The sequence below is a fragment of the Schistocerca gregaria genome, unplaced genomic scaffold (genome assembly GCF_023897955.1).
Source record: "Schistocerca gregaria isolate iqSchGreg1 unplaced genomic scaffold, iqSchGreg1.2 ptg000665l, whole genome shotgun sequence".
Taxonomy (NCBI): domain Eukaryota; kingdom Metazoa; phylum Arthropoda; class Insecta; order Orthoptera; family Acrididae; genus Schistocerca; species Schistocerca gregaria.
Genome location: NW_026062048.1, coordinates 99,672 through 117,194, shown reverse-complemented (window position 1 = coordinate 117,194; position 17,523 = coordinate 99,672). Strand labels below are relative to the sequence as shown.

At 46.0% G+C, this 17,523-nt stretch overlaps 4 protein-coding genes across 8 annotated transcripts; 1 reads left to right on the top strand and 3 right to left on the bottom strand.

Moving 5' to 3' along the window:
• Positions 1–26: 26 nt before the first annotated feature.
• On the top strand, positions 27–1,416 carry LOC126318292 (uncharacterized). The gene is made up of 2 exons (XM_049993288.1): positions 27–195; positions 295–1,416. The coding sequence occupies exons 1-2, from the start codon at positions 110–112 to the stop codon at positions 1,148–1,150; spliced, it is 942 nt and encodes a 313-aa protein (XP_049849245.1). The 5' UTR covers positions 27–109; the 3' UTR covers positions 1,151–1,416.
• Positions 1,200–6,075, bottom strand: LOC126318278 (uncharacterized). Of its 4 annotated transcripts, XM_049993271.1 has the most exons (6): positions 5,953–6,075; positions 5,517–5,582; positions 3,830–5,046; positions 2,832–3,695; positions 2,497–2,766; positions 1,200–2,146 (listed from the first exon to the last, which is right to left on the bottom strand). In XM_049993271.1, exons 3-6 carry the CDS (start codon positions 4,851–4,853, stop codon positions 1,311–1,313), a joined length of 2,994 nt encoding a protein of 997 aa, XP_049849228.1. In that variant the 5' UTR covers positions 4,854–5,046; positions 5,517–5,582; positions 5,953–6,075; the 3' UTR covers positions 1,200–1,310. The 4 variants fall into 4 exon arrangements, with proteins under 4 accessions (XP_049849228.1, XP_049849229.1, XP_049849230.1 ...); XM_049993272.1 differs by lacking the exons at positions 5,517–5,582; positions 5,953–6,075 and having other exon boundaries at positions 1,522–1,661; positions 1,984–2,146; positions 3,830–4,853; XM_049993273.1 differs by lacking the exon at positions 1,200–2,146 and having other exon boundaries at positions 2,419–3,695.
• Positions 6,076–6,505: 430 nt separating this feature from the next.
• LOC126318285 (BUD13 homolog) lies at positions 6,506–10,472 on the bottom strand. 2 transcript variants are annotated; one of them, XM_049993282.1, is made up of 5 exons: positions 10,320–10,472; positions 10,111–10,157; positions 9,844–10,037; positions 8,776–9,023; positions 6,506–8,665 (listed from the first exon to the last, which is right to left on the bottom strand). In XM_049993282.1, exons 4-5 carry the CDS (start codon positions 8,969–8,971, stop codon positions 7,029–7,031), a joined length of 1,833 nt encoding a protein of 610 aa, XP_049849239.1. In that variant the 5' UTR covers positions 8,972–9,023; positions 9,844–10,037; positions 10,111–10,157; positions 10,320–10,472; the 3' UTR covers positions 6,506–7,028. The 2 variants fall into 2 exon arrangements, 1 of the variants encoding a protein (XP_049849239.1); XR_007557245.1 differs by lacking the exons at positions 6,506–8,665; positions 8,776–9,023 and adding an exon at positions 9,601–9,670 and having other exon boundaries at positions 9,841–10,037.
• A 118-nt stretch (positions 10,473–10,590) lies between these two features.
• Positions 10,591–14,981, bottom strand: LOC126318273 (uncharacterized). Its single transcript, XM_049993266.1, has one exon. It carries the CDS (start codon positions 14,896–14,898, stop codon positions 10,612–10,614), a length of 4,287 nt encoding a protein of 1,428 aa, XP_049849223.1. The 5' UTR covers positions 14,899–14,981; the 3' UTR covers positions 10,591–10,611.
• Between the last annotated feature and the right edge of the window lie 2,542 nt (positions 14,982–17,523).

Below are 17,523 nucleotides of genomic sequence, written 5' to 3'. Positions count from 1 at the left end.
AAATACAAAATAATACGCAATTTGGCTTTCATTTTTTTCTTAATTTTTGCCACGTTTGCGTCGTGCATGTGAAGGGAAAAAAGGGAGTTGTCATACTCCCAGCTCGTCCATGTCCGCCACCGCAGAAACCGCGCCGAAGCCTCCGAGCGAGGAATCCAACTGGTCGCTCGAAGAAATATTCGAAGACATAGAATGGTAAATAGCGGCCCGCTGTACTCAACTCTAATGTGTCCAAGACGAAAATAATGTGTGTATGAATGAGACGCTAACTTTCTTTGCCCCCTGCTCCCGCAGCCGCTTCATCATCAACGCGCCAGACGAAGACTATGAGTCTACCAACCGCATCATGTTCGATATCGAGGCCGCTCAGTGGTTCTACATCGACCACGTCGTGCCGAAGTACAACCTGCCGTTCATGACGCTCAAACAGTTCACTCAAAAGATTTTCCAGCATTGTCCCGCTCTTCGCGAGCACAAAAATGTGAACGAGATCCTGACCAGCTGGGGCCTATATAAGAGACAGGTTCCAGTTCGAGGGGCCATCATGTTGAACACAGAAATGGACAAGATCATCCTTGTGAAGAATATTGGAGGTACGACTTGGAGCTTTCCTGGTGGCAAGGTAAACAGAAACGAGTCCGATGTCAGCTGCGCTGTCCGCGAAGTGATGGAAGAGACAAACTACGACTTAACCGCGTCGATATCTGAACAAAGCTACTTGGAAGCCATTGTGGGCCAAAAGCCATACAAGTACTTCTTGGCCACGGGAATTTCAGAAAATCACGACTTTCGTCCTTTGACGAAAGGAGAAATCGATCTCATCCAGTGGTTCCCGCTGAACGACATACCTCCATTCACAGAACTTCAACGATCGAAAAAAGCAGAAAAATATTTTTTCATCGTTGAAAGATTCGGCGCCAAAATTCGCCGTTGGGTCCAGCAAAAAAAGCAGCTACAACAAAAGAGAGGTAAGACAAGAAAGCCAAAGGCATCCACCAAAGTCCTATCGTACTCATCGCCCGACAATTTGCCAGAAAATGGTATATCTATAGACTTTGGCAAACAAAACACGTTTGAAAGCCCGTTTTCAGGCTTTCAATTCAATAGAGAATTGCTCATGGAACCTTTTGGCGGTTTTTTGTGTGACTGAAAAAAACTTTAGCGAGCTAGAAAAGGGATCAAAGAAAACCAAAAGAGCCTGCAGAGTAAAGCACATGTTTTATTCATTCAGCTGCGCAAGATGGATTTGCAGTTTTGCGATAAGTATCGAAAGGAGTATACAGAACGCGAATTTTCCCGCAGGTTACATCCTAGTCGAAATCAGAGCGGTTGAGCTGGCGCAAAGCCTCTTGTCGAACGGCCAACTCTAATTCATAGGCTGAACTTCCAGAGCATTGTAATAAATTTGATTTGAAATTTGTGTTTTTTAATTTAGAGACCAGAACATATGTACAGCACCGTTTGAGGGTCTCCGAATTGGCCTTGACTGCCACCTCATAGAAGCTAGCGGCCGTTTCGGCGCTCAGCCAGTTGTCAAAAATTACCTTTTCGCAATGTTGCTTCAATTCGACAAGTTTGAGTGTGTTGGCGTGCCGCATTAACTTGCATACTAACAAAACTTGGTTTGATTTGACGAGGTCTGCAATGCGCGCGGATGCCGGCTGTCCAAAATAAATGAATTCCAAGACGATGTGACATTGCTGAGCAGTTAGGAAATTTAATTGGATGACAGGTATGGAATCGCTCGATTGACACTCTTGAATTAGATTCATGAACCATGAGGATCGCGCACTCAAAATAGAGCGGTGTGCGGGAAAATGCTTGTCCTCAACGCGAAGATAAATGTCAAAATGCATGGGGTTTGTAAGCAGCGCATCCAACGAGACGCTGTGTAACGAAAACAAATAATCGCGCTTCTGTCGCAGCCTTCGTGACTTGTGTACCAGGTTATACGTATTTAAAAGCATTGTCATGGATTCGTACAGGGAATGATCGACAATGATACGACCGTAATAGAGAAGTTGAAGGAACAAATTGAAAGTCTGATACTTGATACTCTCCAACGTAATCGTCTGTCCCCGCTTCTTCTTTTTGTTGCATAAGTCGCGAAGTTGACTGCTTCGACAGGCGATGATGGCCTTGTGAGCTAAAGAAAATTGTCAGTGTTGCGGGAGCCAAAAAAACGTCATCGTCGCGATCGCCAACACAAAATCGTTCATCGCTTCGTTGGCAGGTAAAAAAAACTGCGGAATTCTAAAAATTCTACAAATAACGAAAAATACTTTTTTTATACGTTTTTTATCTGAAAAAATCATTCTAAAATCATCATTTGCCTTGGCATCGTGATGGTGTAACTTCCGTGTCGTTCATCAAAAAGTACGCGGCAAAAAAACAAAAAGCATAGGGTACAGACAAGAATCAAAAAAACGTGATTTTCATTCGAGGATAGCAGAAACATCGACAAACCGCATTGCGAACAAAAACAGCATTCCATACCTCTCAAATACTTGTTTTGAACCCTGAAATTAATGTCTGCGAACAGCTCACTTTGCAGGAGCTGCTTTAAGTTACTCATTAGCACGTCTTCGCAAATCACAACCGTAGGTTTATATTCTGTGTTGATTACCAAGACTGTCTTTGTGGATTCGTCTTCGGATAAATAGCCACCCATAATAATCATTTCTTCATTTATCATAAAGGCGGAATGGCCCCAGCGCCCCTTGCACGGTTTTTTATCCGAGGCCAATTTGTGCCAATGGAGCGTATCTGGCGCCAAAGCTATAAGTCATCGTCATCGGCGAAAGAGAAATATAGGTTGAGTGTCTACGTACCAATCTCAAAATAGCGAACGTCGTTTGGAATAAAAAAATTGCCGTAGATCGTATTACAACCGCCGTATAAAAATATCTTCCCGTTCCTCAAACAAGCTGTGTGGTGAACTCTCGGTAGTACGCCGGTCCCATATAGCGAATCCACGGTTGTCCACTTCATCGCGTCTAGATTAAGAATGGCCACGTCCGCCAGTTCTTCTAGTCTTTCGTTGGCTTCGTTCCACAATTTGGCCTCGCACACACCGTCATCATCGAGCACGTCTCCGTCGTTCCCGGACGAGTCGCTCTTCTCCACTATATGCAGGCCCCCATGCACGAACACGGAATGGTGACGAGGATTGTAGGTGGCAGTGTGACCGAATCGGGGCTTGAGGTGACCTTCTGGCACGATCGGTCGCCATTCCCATGTAGCAGTATCTAGAATGTGCACGTCGTTCAGACATTCGAACGCGCTGTCGTCGTCGCCCGCATCCTTCGACGAGGTTCGACCGCCTAAGATCATGATCTCGTTTGTACCGATGCTACAGGCAGTATGGAAGTCCCTGGGTGCCGGGACACAATCGTCGTTTTTGACATTCAGTTTTTCCCAAATTGAAGTTTCCGTGTCGTAGATGTGGCAAGTGTTATAAAAGACGGTGTGAGATGTTGTTTTTTTCGAACCGCCGAATATAACGATTTTTGTACCCTGCAGCGTCGTGCTAAATCCTTCTAGTTCTAGCTCTGGTACCTCTCGATTCGCGGCAACAGAAGGACATGGACGCTTACTGTATTTGCTCTCGATGGCTTCGCAGTTGTCTGCGGAAGGAGGCGCGCCGGTGCTCGTTTGAACGCTCCCATCGTTGCATTGAACCGCTCGAAAGGAACCTATTTTTTTTTTTTGTAGAGTGACGACGCGTTAGTCGGTGAAAAGAAAAACACCGCCGCCATATGTGTGCAAAGAGGTCGAAACAGGAGGCCGTGGTGAAAAGAAACGGCCGAGCCTCAAACTGCAAACGTACATTTGTCCTGGACGCGGAGGCTGTGTACTTGCCAGTCTTTGCTGCTTATGTAGTATATTTTTTTCGTACTGGAGGAGTAAATGGCTGCGAAAGAACGAGCTGGCAGCTTGCACAGAGAAGGTGGGTTTGGAAGCAGTGGCAACGTTTTCAATTCATCTACGTTCAGCTCATGGTCAACGTTTAATTGAGCGTTGTTTGACAAGTTTTTCTCGCTCTCAGAAGGAAACGCAACCAGGTCCAAAATTTCCTTGTTGAGCTGTTGCTCGGAACGGAGGTCTTCCTCGGTCGCCGCGCGTCGGTATTCTTCGTCATGGCGGGCGTCTTTGCTTTGATGTTCGAGACTTGGATAGTCTTCGTGGTCTCGGAAATCAGCGTTCGCGTTTTGCGGCGTCAAGTCAGGCGGTGAATCTGGGCCGCCTTCTACAACTCGGCTTGACAGCAGAGAAAAATCATCGTCGTCCGGACAATTAAACGACGCATATCGCCATGCTCCCACAAACATGGACGAGGCCTCGTCTGCATGTTCGCTGTTTTCGTCTTCTGTGGCAAACCCCGTCGTGTTGTACCCTTCTTCTTGAAGGGCTTTAATCAAACGGTCCACCAATGCGTTTTTCAATCCAGATGGCGATAGATTTCTCGACTTCAGCTCCTCGCGCAGGCGGAGAACCTTCATGTCTCTAGGATTTTCGGAATACGTCAGCAGACCGCCGCTGTTATTAGAAGACACTCCAGAAGAGCCGAACGTCGCGAAGGATTGTTTGCTTTCAACTGCGCCCGACGGCTTATGCTCCGACGACTGACTAGAAGCCGTGCTTGAAGGCTGCCGGCTTGACGAGTCCTCTCTAGTCGAGGACTGTACATCTCTTTCACTGTCCATTGCTTGAAAAGGCGGCGCGTCTACGTCCCCGTCTGTGCTTCTGGCATCGACACCGACGCCCATTTTCACCCCAATTGCACCACTCGACGATTCTTTATATTCGGATACCTCTTTTTTTTCCTCTCTAAAGATGTTGTTCTGTCCCATATTTGAAACGACGCACAGTTTACACTAAAAAACGCTATTCCGCAAAAACGGAACTTGACTCAAGAATGGCCCAGAAATCTTGAATGTTGCTTGTTTATGGACGTGAGGTCTCAGAGCAGCAGGCAAAAATCTGTCTTCGAATTCATAACAAGCTCCCTTTCATCAAACTAAGAAAGTGTTGATGGGACAATTCCTTGCGACGGCAACGGCAAAAATGGGAGCTTTTAGTACAGTTTACGGAAAGTCAACAACGCACTGGATTCTCAGAGCACTGGAGGGGCAGAGAGAGGGCCTAAGCGAAGAAAAAAATAAAAAGCCTCAAGGATTGAGACGCCTGAAATTTTGTTTTGACGCTTGCCTTAAGTACGCAAACGCTTAGAGGCGAGATAAGTGAACATTATAAAATTAACCATATGGCTCCGGTAAATGCACGGCCCACGAATCACAAGGCACTTCTGAAGAAACAAAAACCAAAATAGGTACGTGGAGGACACTGAGCACAGAAGATCCAACTTTTGCACCAATCGGGCGTCTTGTCACACCTCTTGCAATGTACGAGGCCACTGCAAGCACCGTTCATTTGCAGCCATTCGCTCTATCGGTAAATTTTGTTTTTTTGGCACAATGGCGTAACAGATAGAAAATTTTCAGAAAAGAACGTACGATGAATTGTGTCGTCAAGACGCTATGTAGGGAATCGCTTAAAATGCAGATGTGCCCGATTTGCGCCTAGATAAGGGTATACTTCTGAATCAGTATTCAGCTCTGGATTATGCAAAAATGTCGCGGATGTACAATCGAACACACAAAACCGTACAAAAAACAACACAGGCACATATATACCAAGGAGCGCGACTTTTGACTAGACCAGTAAGGGTATTCAAAAATCACAAGGATAAAAAAGGCTTTAAATTGAATTTTGAAAATTTTCATCAAAGACTGGCAGAGCGGTTAAGGCCCGTTCGCGACATGATCAGTACAAGGCTTCTAATAGCAACGAGCATTCGTGAAGCTGAATGGTTTATGGCGAAGCCTTTTCAAATGCAAAAGCTTTTTCAAATCCAGACAGGGCCAAATAATTCAGACGACTTTTGCGTACCTTCAGGTTTTTTTCTCTCGAATAGACCAAGTTGAATTCCGAATATTAGTTGGTATTGACTGGAGACAAAGAGTGTAGGTGGTCGAAATGGAACTTATGAAATCGGTAGGTACAGAGACGATTGTGCTACGTAAAGCATTTCCAAAAATAAAATTCAAGTATCGCTTTATAAAATGTCGGATTTACAAACATGTACAACTCAAAATTGACGTCTTCGTGCTGCTTTCAATTACATGCGTGCATGGGATACCTTATCTGGATGCGAGCACTACTTGGAACAATCGGCGACACGAAGGAGCCCCGGCTGCCGTAACACGTAACATGTCTAGGAATTATTTTTTGCGGAGTCCTGGTCCTCTCTTCGCTTCGAGAGCTCGCATCCATTTAATACATCATGGACACTAATGGTAACGTCGTGCGTCTGTATGCCCATACTCGTTAGTCCTTGGCGTGGTTGATCGAGGAAAAAAAACGCGCTTTTTTTTAAAAAAAAAGGAGGAGGTTAGATCATGGTGAATTCTTAAAACTAACACAAAATTAATTCTCGTTCGGATAATTATGCGCCTCACAAAATAGATTTTTGTATTAACTCACAAAGTTAGCATATCGGAACCAACTGGGGCGCCAACGCTGCACACGTTCGCATCCATAGCTAGCAGCTGCGGCGCTCTACAGATCTGCCACGCAAGGTCTTGGTGAATTTTCGCATTTTCTGAGCCCGCACATGACACAATCGGATTTTTAGTCAGACAAATAGGAAAATAGCGCATAGTTCTCTGAATGCTAAAAAAAGTATCAGTAGCCAATTTTTTTTGATAGAAGAAAAACCATTGTCGCATATAAAACGCAAAAAAAAAGTCGAGCGTTAACGATAAAATCTAAAGGATACCCATCTTTTTTACGTAGCCAGATATTTAGACGGATTGGACAAAACACAAAAATTTATGGACAAAGAAAGGACCTAGGAGTTTGAAATGCTTGAATGAGAAGAGAAAGTTGTCCTCACCGAAAAAGAGTAGACGTTCGCATCAACGTTGTATATATTCGACGACAGGCCTTCTTGTGGTGGTCTTTCTCTATTCATAGACGGTATGCTTGTAGTCTAGTTCTTCCTTCACTCGAATTTCATTTATATGTTGAAAGTATTTTGCTTCGAACCCGTTGCTGCGATCAACGCCGTCCCATTTGCGAGACGGTGGTATGTCGTATCGATTGGGCGGCCACCAGCCGTCAAATTTTTTGGTGTGGTCAGGAACTCTGGGTTTCTGTTCCTTGGACGATTTGTGCTTTTTTTTGTCAATTGAATCTTCTAACAAATAATCTGCGGAATTCCGAATCTTGTTAAGGGGATCATCCCAGAATTTCGCTCTTTTCCATTCTTCATCTCGTTCTTCGTCGTTCAATATACTACTAGAAGACGTGCGGTGTTCGGTGGAGTCAGGTCCAGGTGATGATTTTCTGCCGTCTGTATCTAAAATTTTACCTGTTCCCCACTCAATCTTCTCCTCTTCTGTAGGGCGTAGGCCCAGTTCTTGGCGCATCATCTGATTCAGCATGTCTAACTTCCTACCGCGGCGATCAGTGTACTCTGGTGGATCCATAGCAGAGGAAGGAGGATTAGATGAAGTGCGATCATCTATAAAAGGTAAATCTTCTCGATTAGCGACGAAAAAATTCGTTCTTTTAGGTGACAAATTTTGTCGCTTTCTAGGCGGCGATAAATCATCATCACGGTATCTTCTAGGTGGCAATAAGTCATCATCATGTCGTCTTCTAGGTGGCGATAGATGGTCATCATGTCGTCTTCTAGGTGGTGATAAATCGTCATGTCGTCTTCTAGGCGACGATAAGTCATCATCACGGCGCCTTCTAGGTGGCGATAGGTCATCATCATGTCGTCTTCTAGGCGACGATGAGTCATCATCACGGCGCCTTCTAGGTGGCGATAGGTCATCATCATGTCGTCTTCTAGGCGACGATGAGTCATCATCACGGCGCCTTCTAGGTGGCGATAGGTCATCATCATGTCGTCCTCTAGGTGGCGACAAAATTCCGTCATGCCGTCGTCTCCTAGGTGGAGATAAGTCATCGTCATGTCGCCCTTTAGGTGGTGATAGATCGTCATCATGTCGTCTTCTAGGCGGCGATGAAATTGCATCATACCGTCTTCGTCTAGGTGGCGATAAGTCATCATCATGTCGTCTTCTAGGTGGCGATAGATTGTCATCATGTCGTCTTCTAGGCGTCGACAAGTCATCATGTCGTCCTCTAGGTGGCGGTAAAATTCCGTCATGCCGTCGTCTTCTAGGTGGCGACAAGTTATCATGTCGTCTTCTAGGTGGTGATAAATCGTCATCATGTCGTCCTCTAGGCGGCGATAAGTCATCATCACGTCGTCTTCTAGGTGGCGACAAGTCATCACGTCGTCTTCTAGGTGGCGACAAGTCATCACGTCGTCTTCTAGGTGGTGATAAATCGTCATCATGTCGTCTTCTAGGCGACGATGAGTCATCATCACGGCGCCTTCTAGGTGGAGATAAGTCATCACCACGTCGTCTCCTAGGTGGCGACAAGTCATCATCATGTCGTCTTCTAGGCAGTAGCGAATCATTGTCTGAATCTACTTTGATGGACTGATGTACCTCATCTTCACCTTTTCTTGGTATCCATCCATGATCCTCATGTTTTTCTTCCAACGTCTGTCTTTCTCTATCTATTCAGACCGAGGGCAAATTCAGCTCTCTTAACACACCAAACTTCATTTGTATCGGGTCCCTCGGGTGCAAATGCGCCCATAACACCCTCGCGTACCAAGATACATACCTTCTTGATCTTCTTGTTCACACTGGCCATCCGACGGATCGAGGGGTCCTCTGAAGTCATCTGAAATTTTAATCCCCTGAAACTGCTTAACAGGTGCTACGTGTTTTTTTTTCTTCTTCTTGATTTCATAATCTCCAGAAACACCTTCAGAAGCCTCCAGGTACTGCTTCAGATACGCCCGACGTGCCGCAGACATTTTGAATCTAGATAAGACCTAAAATTTCTTTTTCACCACGCAAAAAAAAACCCTTACAGAGAGGACCGTTAGTTAGTTCCAGAAAGCCAGCCTAGAAGTCGGTTCAGGATAGAAGCTCACTAGCGGTGAGTTGTTTGAGCGGGAGACGGTCTCTCTGTTTGAAGTGTCAAACGGTAATTTTAAAAAGTGTTCAAAACCCAAGACTCTCAGACTATAAAAACACTCTCGATATCTGTGCACGTGCAATATCACATGCACGGAGGCGCTAAAGTGAAAGAGGTTATGTCCAAAATTAAATATGCGTCAGCTAGGTTATAATGTGTGTTTGCGGGTTGAGGTTTTTTTTTGACAATGTGTAAAATTTTTGGTTTCAGCTACGCGAAAATTTTCTCTCAGTGGTCGTTGGTGGCAGTGCCAAGGGCGGACCAGTCGGCTCATTCAAAAGCCCCTCAGAAATGCACGCCGCAAAACAAAAGGTCGCATTTCTCAGGAAATAGATAGTATTCAGGACGACGTTACGTTGGTCGGTCCTTTTTTTCTCCCCCCGCAATAAAATCTCAATGGTTTTTTCAAAGCCGAGTCACGCCTTACAAAGAAAAGCGCATTAGACAAAACTTTTTTTCTGGTCCTGAAAAGAGGGTTCGTGCGGGGAACCTTGTCAGCCTGACGGCCCTGGGAAAAAAGACCCGTACACCGCGGCTATCGGTTTAATGACCATACCCCATTCGGTGAGCAAACACGCGCACGTTGGAAAGTTTAACGGATGTTACAGTTATACGCGTTATACACCAGAAATGGTAGCAGTCAATAGGTACATATATACCTCAAATGCACAACTTGCTGTAGACCATGCACGATAGCAAACGCACTACTCGAGGGGACCTTCACGCTTGTTGTGGACGAAGCGTTCGCATAACCAACGAGAGCCAAAAAACAGAACGCAAACGATGTACATCGCGGATGCATACAAAGCCTTGTAACCCATATCGTTCATCTTTTCATGCGAATATTCACTGTCGCCGTTGATGGGCTCATAGTGCTTGAGCTCGAGCAAACCGATGGCCAGCTTTTAAATGTGTCAGAACCTGGCCAAAGGAAAACGAAAATCGCTCCGAGGACATTTGCCTACTAAGACGTACGAGACAAATTGCCGAAAATATAGAGAAAAAAAAGTAGAATCTGGCAACTGTATTGTAAAAAAAAAAGAGTTATTGACGGAACACAAAAAAGCAACGAGAAGACCGAACTCCTCGCGCCCAGTGTTCCTCGTCGGCAAGAAGCTGTGCCGAGACGGAGGCGCACAAAGAAACCTTGGGGGCTCTCGAACCCTGAGGAAAAAGAAACGTACATTGCAAGGGAATTTTAAAAAAATAGGATGTGATAAACATTTCTCTTCCTCAATAGACGAACTAAGAAAAAGCGGCAGTCGGGAGAAGGACGCTTGGAAGCCGTCGAATAGGTTTTTTCTTAAAAAAGGCAGAATCGGGCCAAGAGCATATGTGCCACACAAACAACTGGATCATCGGGTGCGATGACAGAAAGCGTGGTCAAAAAAAAAAAAAAGCAAAATTTAGGAACGGCTCTCTATCCCAGTTGAGCAGGGCGGGAGAGAGAGAAACTAGGACGCTCTGGAAGAAGGGCTACAAAACGCTACATTTGCTACAACAGCAACATTGGTCAGCGGCTTGTTCGCTAGCATCAGAAAAACTCTGACGCTGATTTTCACGATTCGAATTTTTGAAAAAGTCGGGTGAGTTGTAGTTCCCAGACAAGAGAGGAGAAGAAGACGTGGGACTAGATAAAGCAGACTTTGAAGTGTGATCAGTGTTTTTTTTTTTTGATGCGTCTCGCAGATACTCGCTTAGGATTTTGGTTTCAGACTTGGCACCTTGTTGCGAGAGAGTGTTAGATATTTGTCGAATAGAGGCGGACGGCCCCTTGATGACGTGGCTGCAGTGCGGCTTCCCGGACTTGAGGGTGCGCAGATGGGGTGGGTTGAACCGAAGCTTCAGAAACCATTCTTCGTCTTCCAAGATTAATCTTTTGTCCCCAATATAGTCGGTGGGAGGACACACGGTACACAGATACAGGTCAGACAGCTCTTCTCTCCAGACGACCTTCCACTCGAAGTGGCCCGTGCTATGTCGACTGGATTTGAGGAAGTACAGATAGGGCTTCGTAACCAGTAAGCAATTCTTTTTGACCATGAAATGAGCGATGTAGACGCTGGCTCGGTCTTGCCGTCCTTCGATATAACAAAGAATTAGTTGGCCAGTGGATTTTTCGGGATCGTAGACTGTCAAGATGTGATCCTCCCCGAAATATCGAGGCAGGCGAACGGGGGTGTAGGGTCGATTGTTCGCCAAAGCTGCATTGTTCTTGATGCCCTGAGCGGTACGAGAAACCAAGTCCACAATGCCAATCGTGGGTTTGAGAATGACACCTGTCAATCCTGTTTGCACCCCTTTCAAGAACCCAACGGCTCCTTCTTCCTTAGTGCCTCGAATGGGATCCATAATAACCCCGCTGAAACCCTTGTAGAAGCCCGAGGTTAGGCCGTGAATGCCGGACATCATGCCCTGCCTGGCATCAGTTATCGGCATCTGATTTCGAAAAGCACGCTTTCTCTGATAGTCGCTGTCAAAAGTAGCCTTGACGCCCGCCTCAGCCACGGTGTTCGTCAGTCGACTGGTCGTGTCGAACAAAACGTAAAGCGTCTTGAGAAGCAGCGATTTCGTCCCTTTGGCCAAGCCGCGACCAAACGCGCTCGGACTCTCCACTATGCCCATCGCGGGCTCGTAGAAGAAGTCTCGGACTCCTGTTCCCAAGTTCGAAACCAAAGAAACCGGATTCCCCAAGAAATCGGCCGACCCAAGGATCTTGTAACCTTGCTTGATCACTGACATCTTGTAGTGTGCCATGATGCGATTCAAAAGTTCTGTGTGCGACGTAGACACGTTCTGTAGCAGCAGCGCGTTCAACCTCACCGGCGCTCGGTCGATGCTCGTCAAGAACCCAAAGTAACCCATAAAACTCTCCAAAAAACTGGGCGCGTTCTCCTGCGTAGACAGCGCCGCGGAGTGACTGCGACCCTCGGACGTAGCCATGAACGACAAGTTCACTTTTACAGGATTCAAATGCAAAATCCGGAAGTAAAAAATGTCAGAAGACCTCAAATCTTCGTCGGTTATCACCGGAATTTGGTCGCTTGCACCGTTCTTCAGCCAGTTCCTCTCTTCCTTCAACAACGTCAGCCTGTACAGGTGATCGATCGCAAAGTTGGAAAATGCGAGTGTTTGAAAAATGCACACGTCGTGCAGGTTGATGTCAATCTCCTGTATTTGCATGCCAAAATACTTGAACTGCCACTGGTTCGGTACGCTCACGTCTTGAACAACCGACAACTGGAAAAACGGCAATTCGGACTTTGGTACAGCATACAACATAATCGGAAAAGGACTGAAGTACAGCTGGTTGTCGACCTGCATGCTTCGCACCTTCATGTAAAGCGTCTGCTCTAAACTCGACATCTGAGCTTCTAAAAATATAAACTGCATGGTCAAATAGAGAATCTCCTGCGGCTTCGTGTCTATAATAGACACACCAATTCCCCTTACCTCCATCTTAGCCATCAGCGTCACTTTGGGCTTCACCGTGCTCCTCTCCACCTCCGCTGGCCCGAAATCAGATATCACCAACTCCCTTTTCGCACCGACCAATCTCACTTCAAAGCTCAGCGCCCTCTTTCCCTGAAGTTGGTACAACGGAATGTCTGGATAGGCCCCAATCTCATCTAGGCTCAACTTCATCCTCTTGTTCTTCCCTGCCTCGGCTCTTATTACCAAAATCGGGGACTGCAGCTGCACTATGTCCCAATAATAGGGCATCGACTCCTGAGGGGGCAGCGAATACTCCCTCTCTTTGCATCCATCTTGGTAAAACACGACATGACAAGACGAATTGTTCGTGATCTGATAAGAGTTGACTACAAACGGGCATTTATCCGAGTCTCCGTCCCCAAATACCACAAACGTCACGGCATTCACCAACTTAATTACCAAATTCAAACACAATGTCTGACTGCCATCCTTCAAGTCCCTCAACTTCAGTTGACATTCGCCCACTATGTGCAGCAACAAACCGGCCGACCACGTGTACTTTTCCTCTAAGTCGCAGACCACCAACTTTCTGTCTTTTTGGCCCCTCGGCCAGTGAAACGGAATCTGCTCCCCACAGCCCAGCGCGTACGATTCGTCACACCCATCCTGCCTGTACCGCAGGGGCATCGACGCCCTGTTCACCAATATGCACGCCGGCTGGAGCTGCACGACCTTAGTTCTCCAAAACCGGCCAGGACCCGGGTGAACCAGAACCGAAAATTGGTAAAGTTCGGAATTTTCGCTTTCTGAATCTCTCACATATACTATTCCTTCGTTCTTTATCCCAATCGGAAATAACTTCGACCACTTCGAATTCCCTACCTTAATGCTCAAACTCTTCTTGTCATAGTAGTATACATTGTAGGCATATCCGTAATCGAGGTACTTCTTGTACGATCCTCTCTGATCAGACTTCGAATCCAGAGCGCTGCTTTCTAAATCTCTGCTCATCCTTTTTCCAGAGCTCTCTTGCGCTCCCACCTCCCCCCTATCCACCTCCCCTTTCTCGGCATATCTCACATCTAATCCAGTCTGGTTGATCAGCCAGTAATCCGCATAAACGTACAGTCCGCATCCCCCCTCACTAAATACGTTCAAATCCACCAACAAAGACAACCTTCTCTTTGATCCCTCCTTGCTCAACTTGATTGGAATCTCCTTTTTTTTGCTCGCCTTCTCCTTCTGTGTGTCGCCCAGAAACAGCTCGACCGGCTTACTCCATGCGTACCCCTCAATCCTTATGCTCAACCCTATCGTTGATAGATAGCCGGCTGTAGATTCCTTGGCCTTCTTGGGCACGGAAAACCACACCAAGTCCTTCGCCTCGAGTATCGGCAAAGAAATCGGGGGAGAAGCCTCCAAATTTTCACACATCGTGTGCACCATCTTCATCCACAGAGTCGAATACAACATGTTCTTAATCGTCAAATACGGACTAAACCTAACCTGCCTGTCCACCACGGACAACTGATTGTTCCGTACTCGACTTGTCTTCTCGCGGACTGCCACCGCCCACACCCTAGATTGCCGATTCGTCGTGTGTACATAGCTCATGGCTGTGACCGAGTCAACAAGCAACTCACCTTGCTTAGAAGAATCCCTCTCCATTTCAAACCAGTCGAACTCCTCTTCGGCCTTCGGCCGCATACGCACCGACTGCACCTCGGTAAACTCTAGCGGAATTGAGTAAGACGTTCGGGGGTCAATCGACTTGACGACTTTCTGACCGTTCTTACAAATTTGTGCGTAATCCAGCATGATCTCCAGCGGTACGCACGTCGCGTTGAAAAAAGTCCAATTGCCTCGCAAAACCACCTGCTTGTTGCCTCGATCGAACGAGACCTGCACCAGCAAGACAATCGATTGGTCGAACCGAGACAACCCATAAGCCATCACACTTGTCTTCGAAATCGGAACATTCAATATCTCTTGATACATCGGCTTGCAGGGAAAACTCAGATCCATCATGCAATCAGTCCATAAATTTTCCAATTGATTCCTGCCGACCAAAATCGGCATGGAGGCACTCTCTCCCGGACTCAGACGCTTTGTCATATTTTTCTCGCGCACATGCTTAAATAGATAGCACTCTATATCGTCGCCTGTTTGATTCGAAACCTGACACGATAACACCATATTTGACGAATCCTCATATTTTTGTATCGAAGAGGACGCCTTCGTTTTCTTGTCCCGCGACGAGCTGGCACCTATTTCGATATTATCCATCTCATCTTCTACCACTAGGGATCCCGGCCCGTTTTCCAACATCGATCTGAAATTCTTGTACAAGTTGAAAAGCTCAAACAACGTGTTCAGAAAGAACTTCGTCACGTTCAAGTTCAAAATCTCATTTGTCTTCAGGCTAACAGACGCAGTGTCGACATTTCTCAGCATCTGGACATCGAACTCCAGCGGCTCTAACACAGGCTCGTATACGTTCAGTGAGTCGTTGTGTGAGTTTACGATAGCCTTCGAAATAAAAGAACTCATGATCGTTCCATCTTCAAACACCGTCAAGCTCAACTGACTCGAGTCTAAGAGCAACTGAAGCACGGGACTCAATGCATTGTACTTTAAAAGATCATTCACCAAGTCCAACTGAATCAATCCGACTGAAGACGCCATCGAGACCACTACCTTGCAATTTTGCCTGATTTTAAATAGATTGTCTTCATCCAAAAAGCTATAGCTGCCTTCGGAATCAGCATTCTCCTCAACCTCGCTGTCCCCCTGAGCTAATCTAGAAACATCTTGATCGGTCTTTGCATTCTGCTCGCCTTTCAGCGCGTAAAACGTATCAATCAATGGCCTGTACTCGTTGTATACGTTCAGGAGCAAACTGATGTCGCTGTACGTCAGAATGGCATGCACGTTTCTGAAATTAGACCGGATCGCTGATGCACCGTTCAACAACTCCATCTCCATCTTAGCTGAAATTGGCTGCAACACTCTGATGTAATTGCTCTTATATGGATGCCGTCCAGCTGCCAATACGCATCTGTACATTTCTAGACTCCTCACCTCCAACTGGAACGACTGAGAGCCCTTTAGAGGCACAGAGCAATACTGAAACGCCGATTCACCAATAAACAAAGAAAACGCGTTCACTTTGTCCTCGCCATGTCTCTCGATGAAAAACAGCAATTCTGGAGACTCCAACGTAATACTAAATACCATTATGGCTGACATATCGGTACTCTGCTCTTGATTCTTCTGATCTGCTGATAATGCTTGCTCTTTCGGCCGCTTGGTCTGGCTCGAATCTTCCCCCGCCTGCATCATTTCTGACCTCAGCGTAGACAGCGTTTTGCTCGTGTTACACAAAATGCCCATCGAATACTCATATATATCTTTGATAGCGGATGGAATCAAATACAGCATTGGCTTACTCAACTTAAAACAAATATTCGTCGTGTTGGACTTGACTTCTTGCGTGTAATTCGCAGAAAACATAACGCTCTTTTGTGATTCACTGGCGAATTCTGCTGAAGCGTCCGATTCGCCGTTTGATTCAGGATCCTGAGGCCCCCAAATCAGAGAAAACCTCTTGGAAGCATTCGGCCTCAAATCTTCCATAATCACTTTCTTTAGCCAAAATTCCGTTGTCAATCTCCCGTTCGAAAACTGGCAATACACGAGGTCGGCGTCCACTATAGAAAACCGAAGCAGAGGACTAGACTCTTGTGAAGAGGGCTCTGACAAAGAGAGTGTTCGTAGGAGTATCAGAGATACTTGATTAAAATGCATGCGCATCTCTAGCGACTTGCTATTATCATCGTCGTCTTGGCCGGGCCCCGTTTGCATGGCATTCAGGTATGTTTCAACAGGGACAAACGATATGCCAGAAAGATAATATGCAATTTTTTCAACCTCAGCCTGACTGCTGAAATCCCCTGTTTCCTTAAGATTATCGTTTACTATCTGCAATCCGAGCTGAAGCTGAAACTCGGTAAGCGACATCTTAATTTGGTTTTTAACCGACAACTCCATATATATCGCTGGAACGTCAAGCTTCTTTACGTCACCCAACAACCTCTTCGTCACTATTAAAAGGTGATCTTGCTCAATAATCGACTGAGGCACCTCTTTGCCTTCAATGTACGAATAAGAAGTAAGCTTCGAGCCGGACACGCTGATCTCGCTCACGTCCAGCACCACCGGCTCCTCCTCAAATGAGTTTTTGACGATAATCTTCCCAAAATCCATCAACAAATATTCCTCGTGATGATTGCTGCGCGGCAAGATGATTGTGGGGTTATTTATGGACAAGGACAGCTTGACCTTCATTGAACTGTTCTTGGCCGTCTCGAGCATTTGAAAGTAGTAAAAACTAGTTGCTGTGGCCACCTCTCGCTTTATAATATCGAAGGCTCCAAAATAGTTCGTAAGCACCTTGTACATGGAATTGAACAGCAGGCATCTCAGTGAATTTAATTCGACCTTTAAGGACATGTCATAGCCAGGATAACTTGGTGAGTTGACATCGTGCTTGTAAATGTCAAAAGTCAGAGTCTTCTCTCCTTTGTCCACGTAAAAGACGTGACTCCATTTAGGTAAACAACTTCTCATGTATTGTATATCAATGCCTCCTAAGTACCCATCGATATGCATGGTTCCCTCCTCTCTTAAATCAACCATTGCATATGACGAATATAGCACGAAAACCATCAACGGCTTATTGCTCTGATTAAGAGACATCTGGACATTTCCCAAATCAGTATGAGCTACAAAAATAGAGCATTTGCCAGGTCTATTCGTCGAATGCTCGCTTGCCTTCGCGAGACTGAATTTTTGATAACCGCTTGTCGTGTCCTTCACCGTAACCTCGCTAGCCTGAGCTCGGGTGTCTTCGGAATTTTTCTTGTTGAGATAGGTCAAAAAATCGGAAACCGC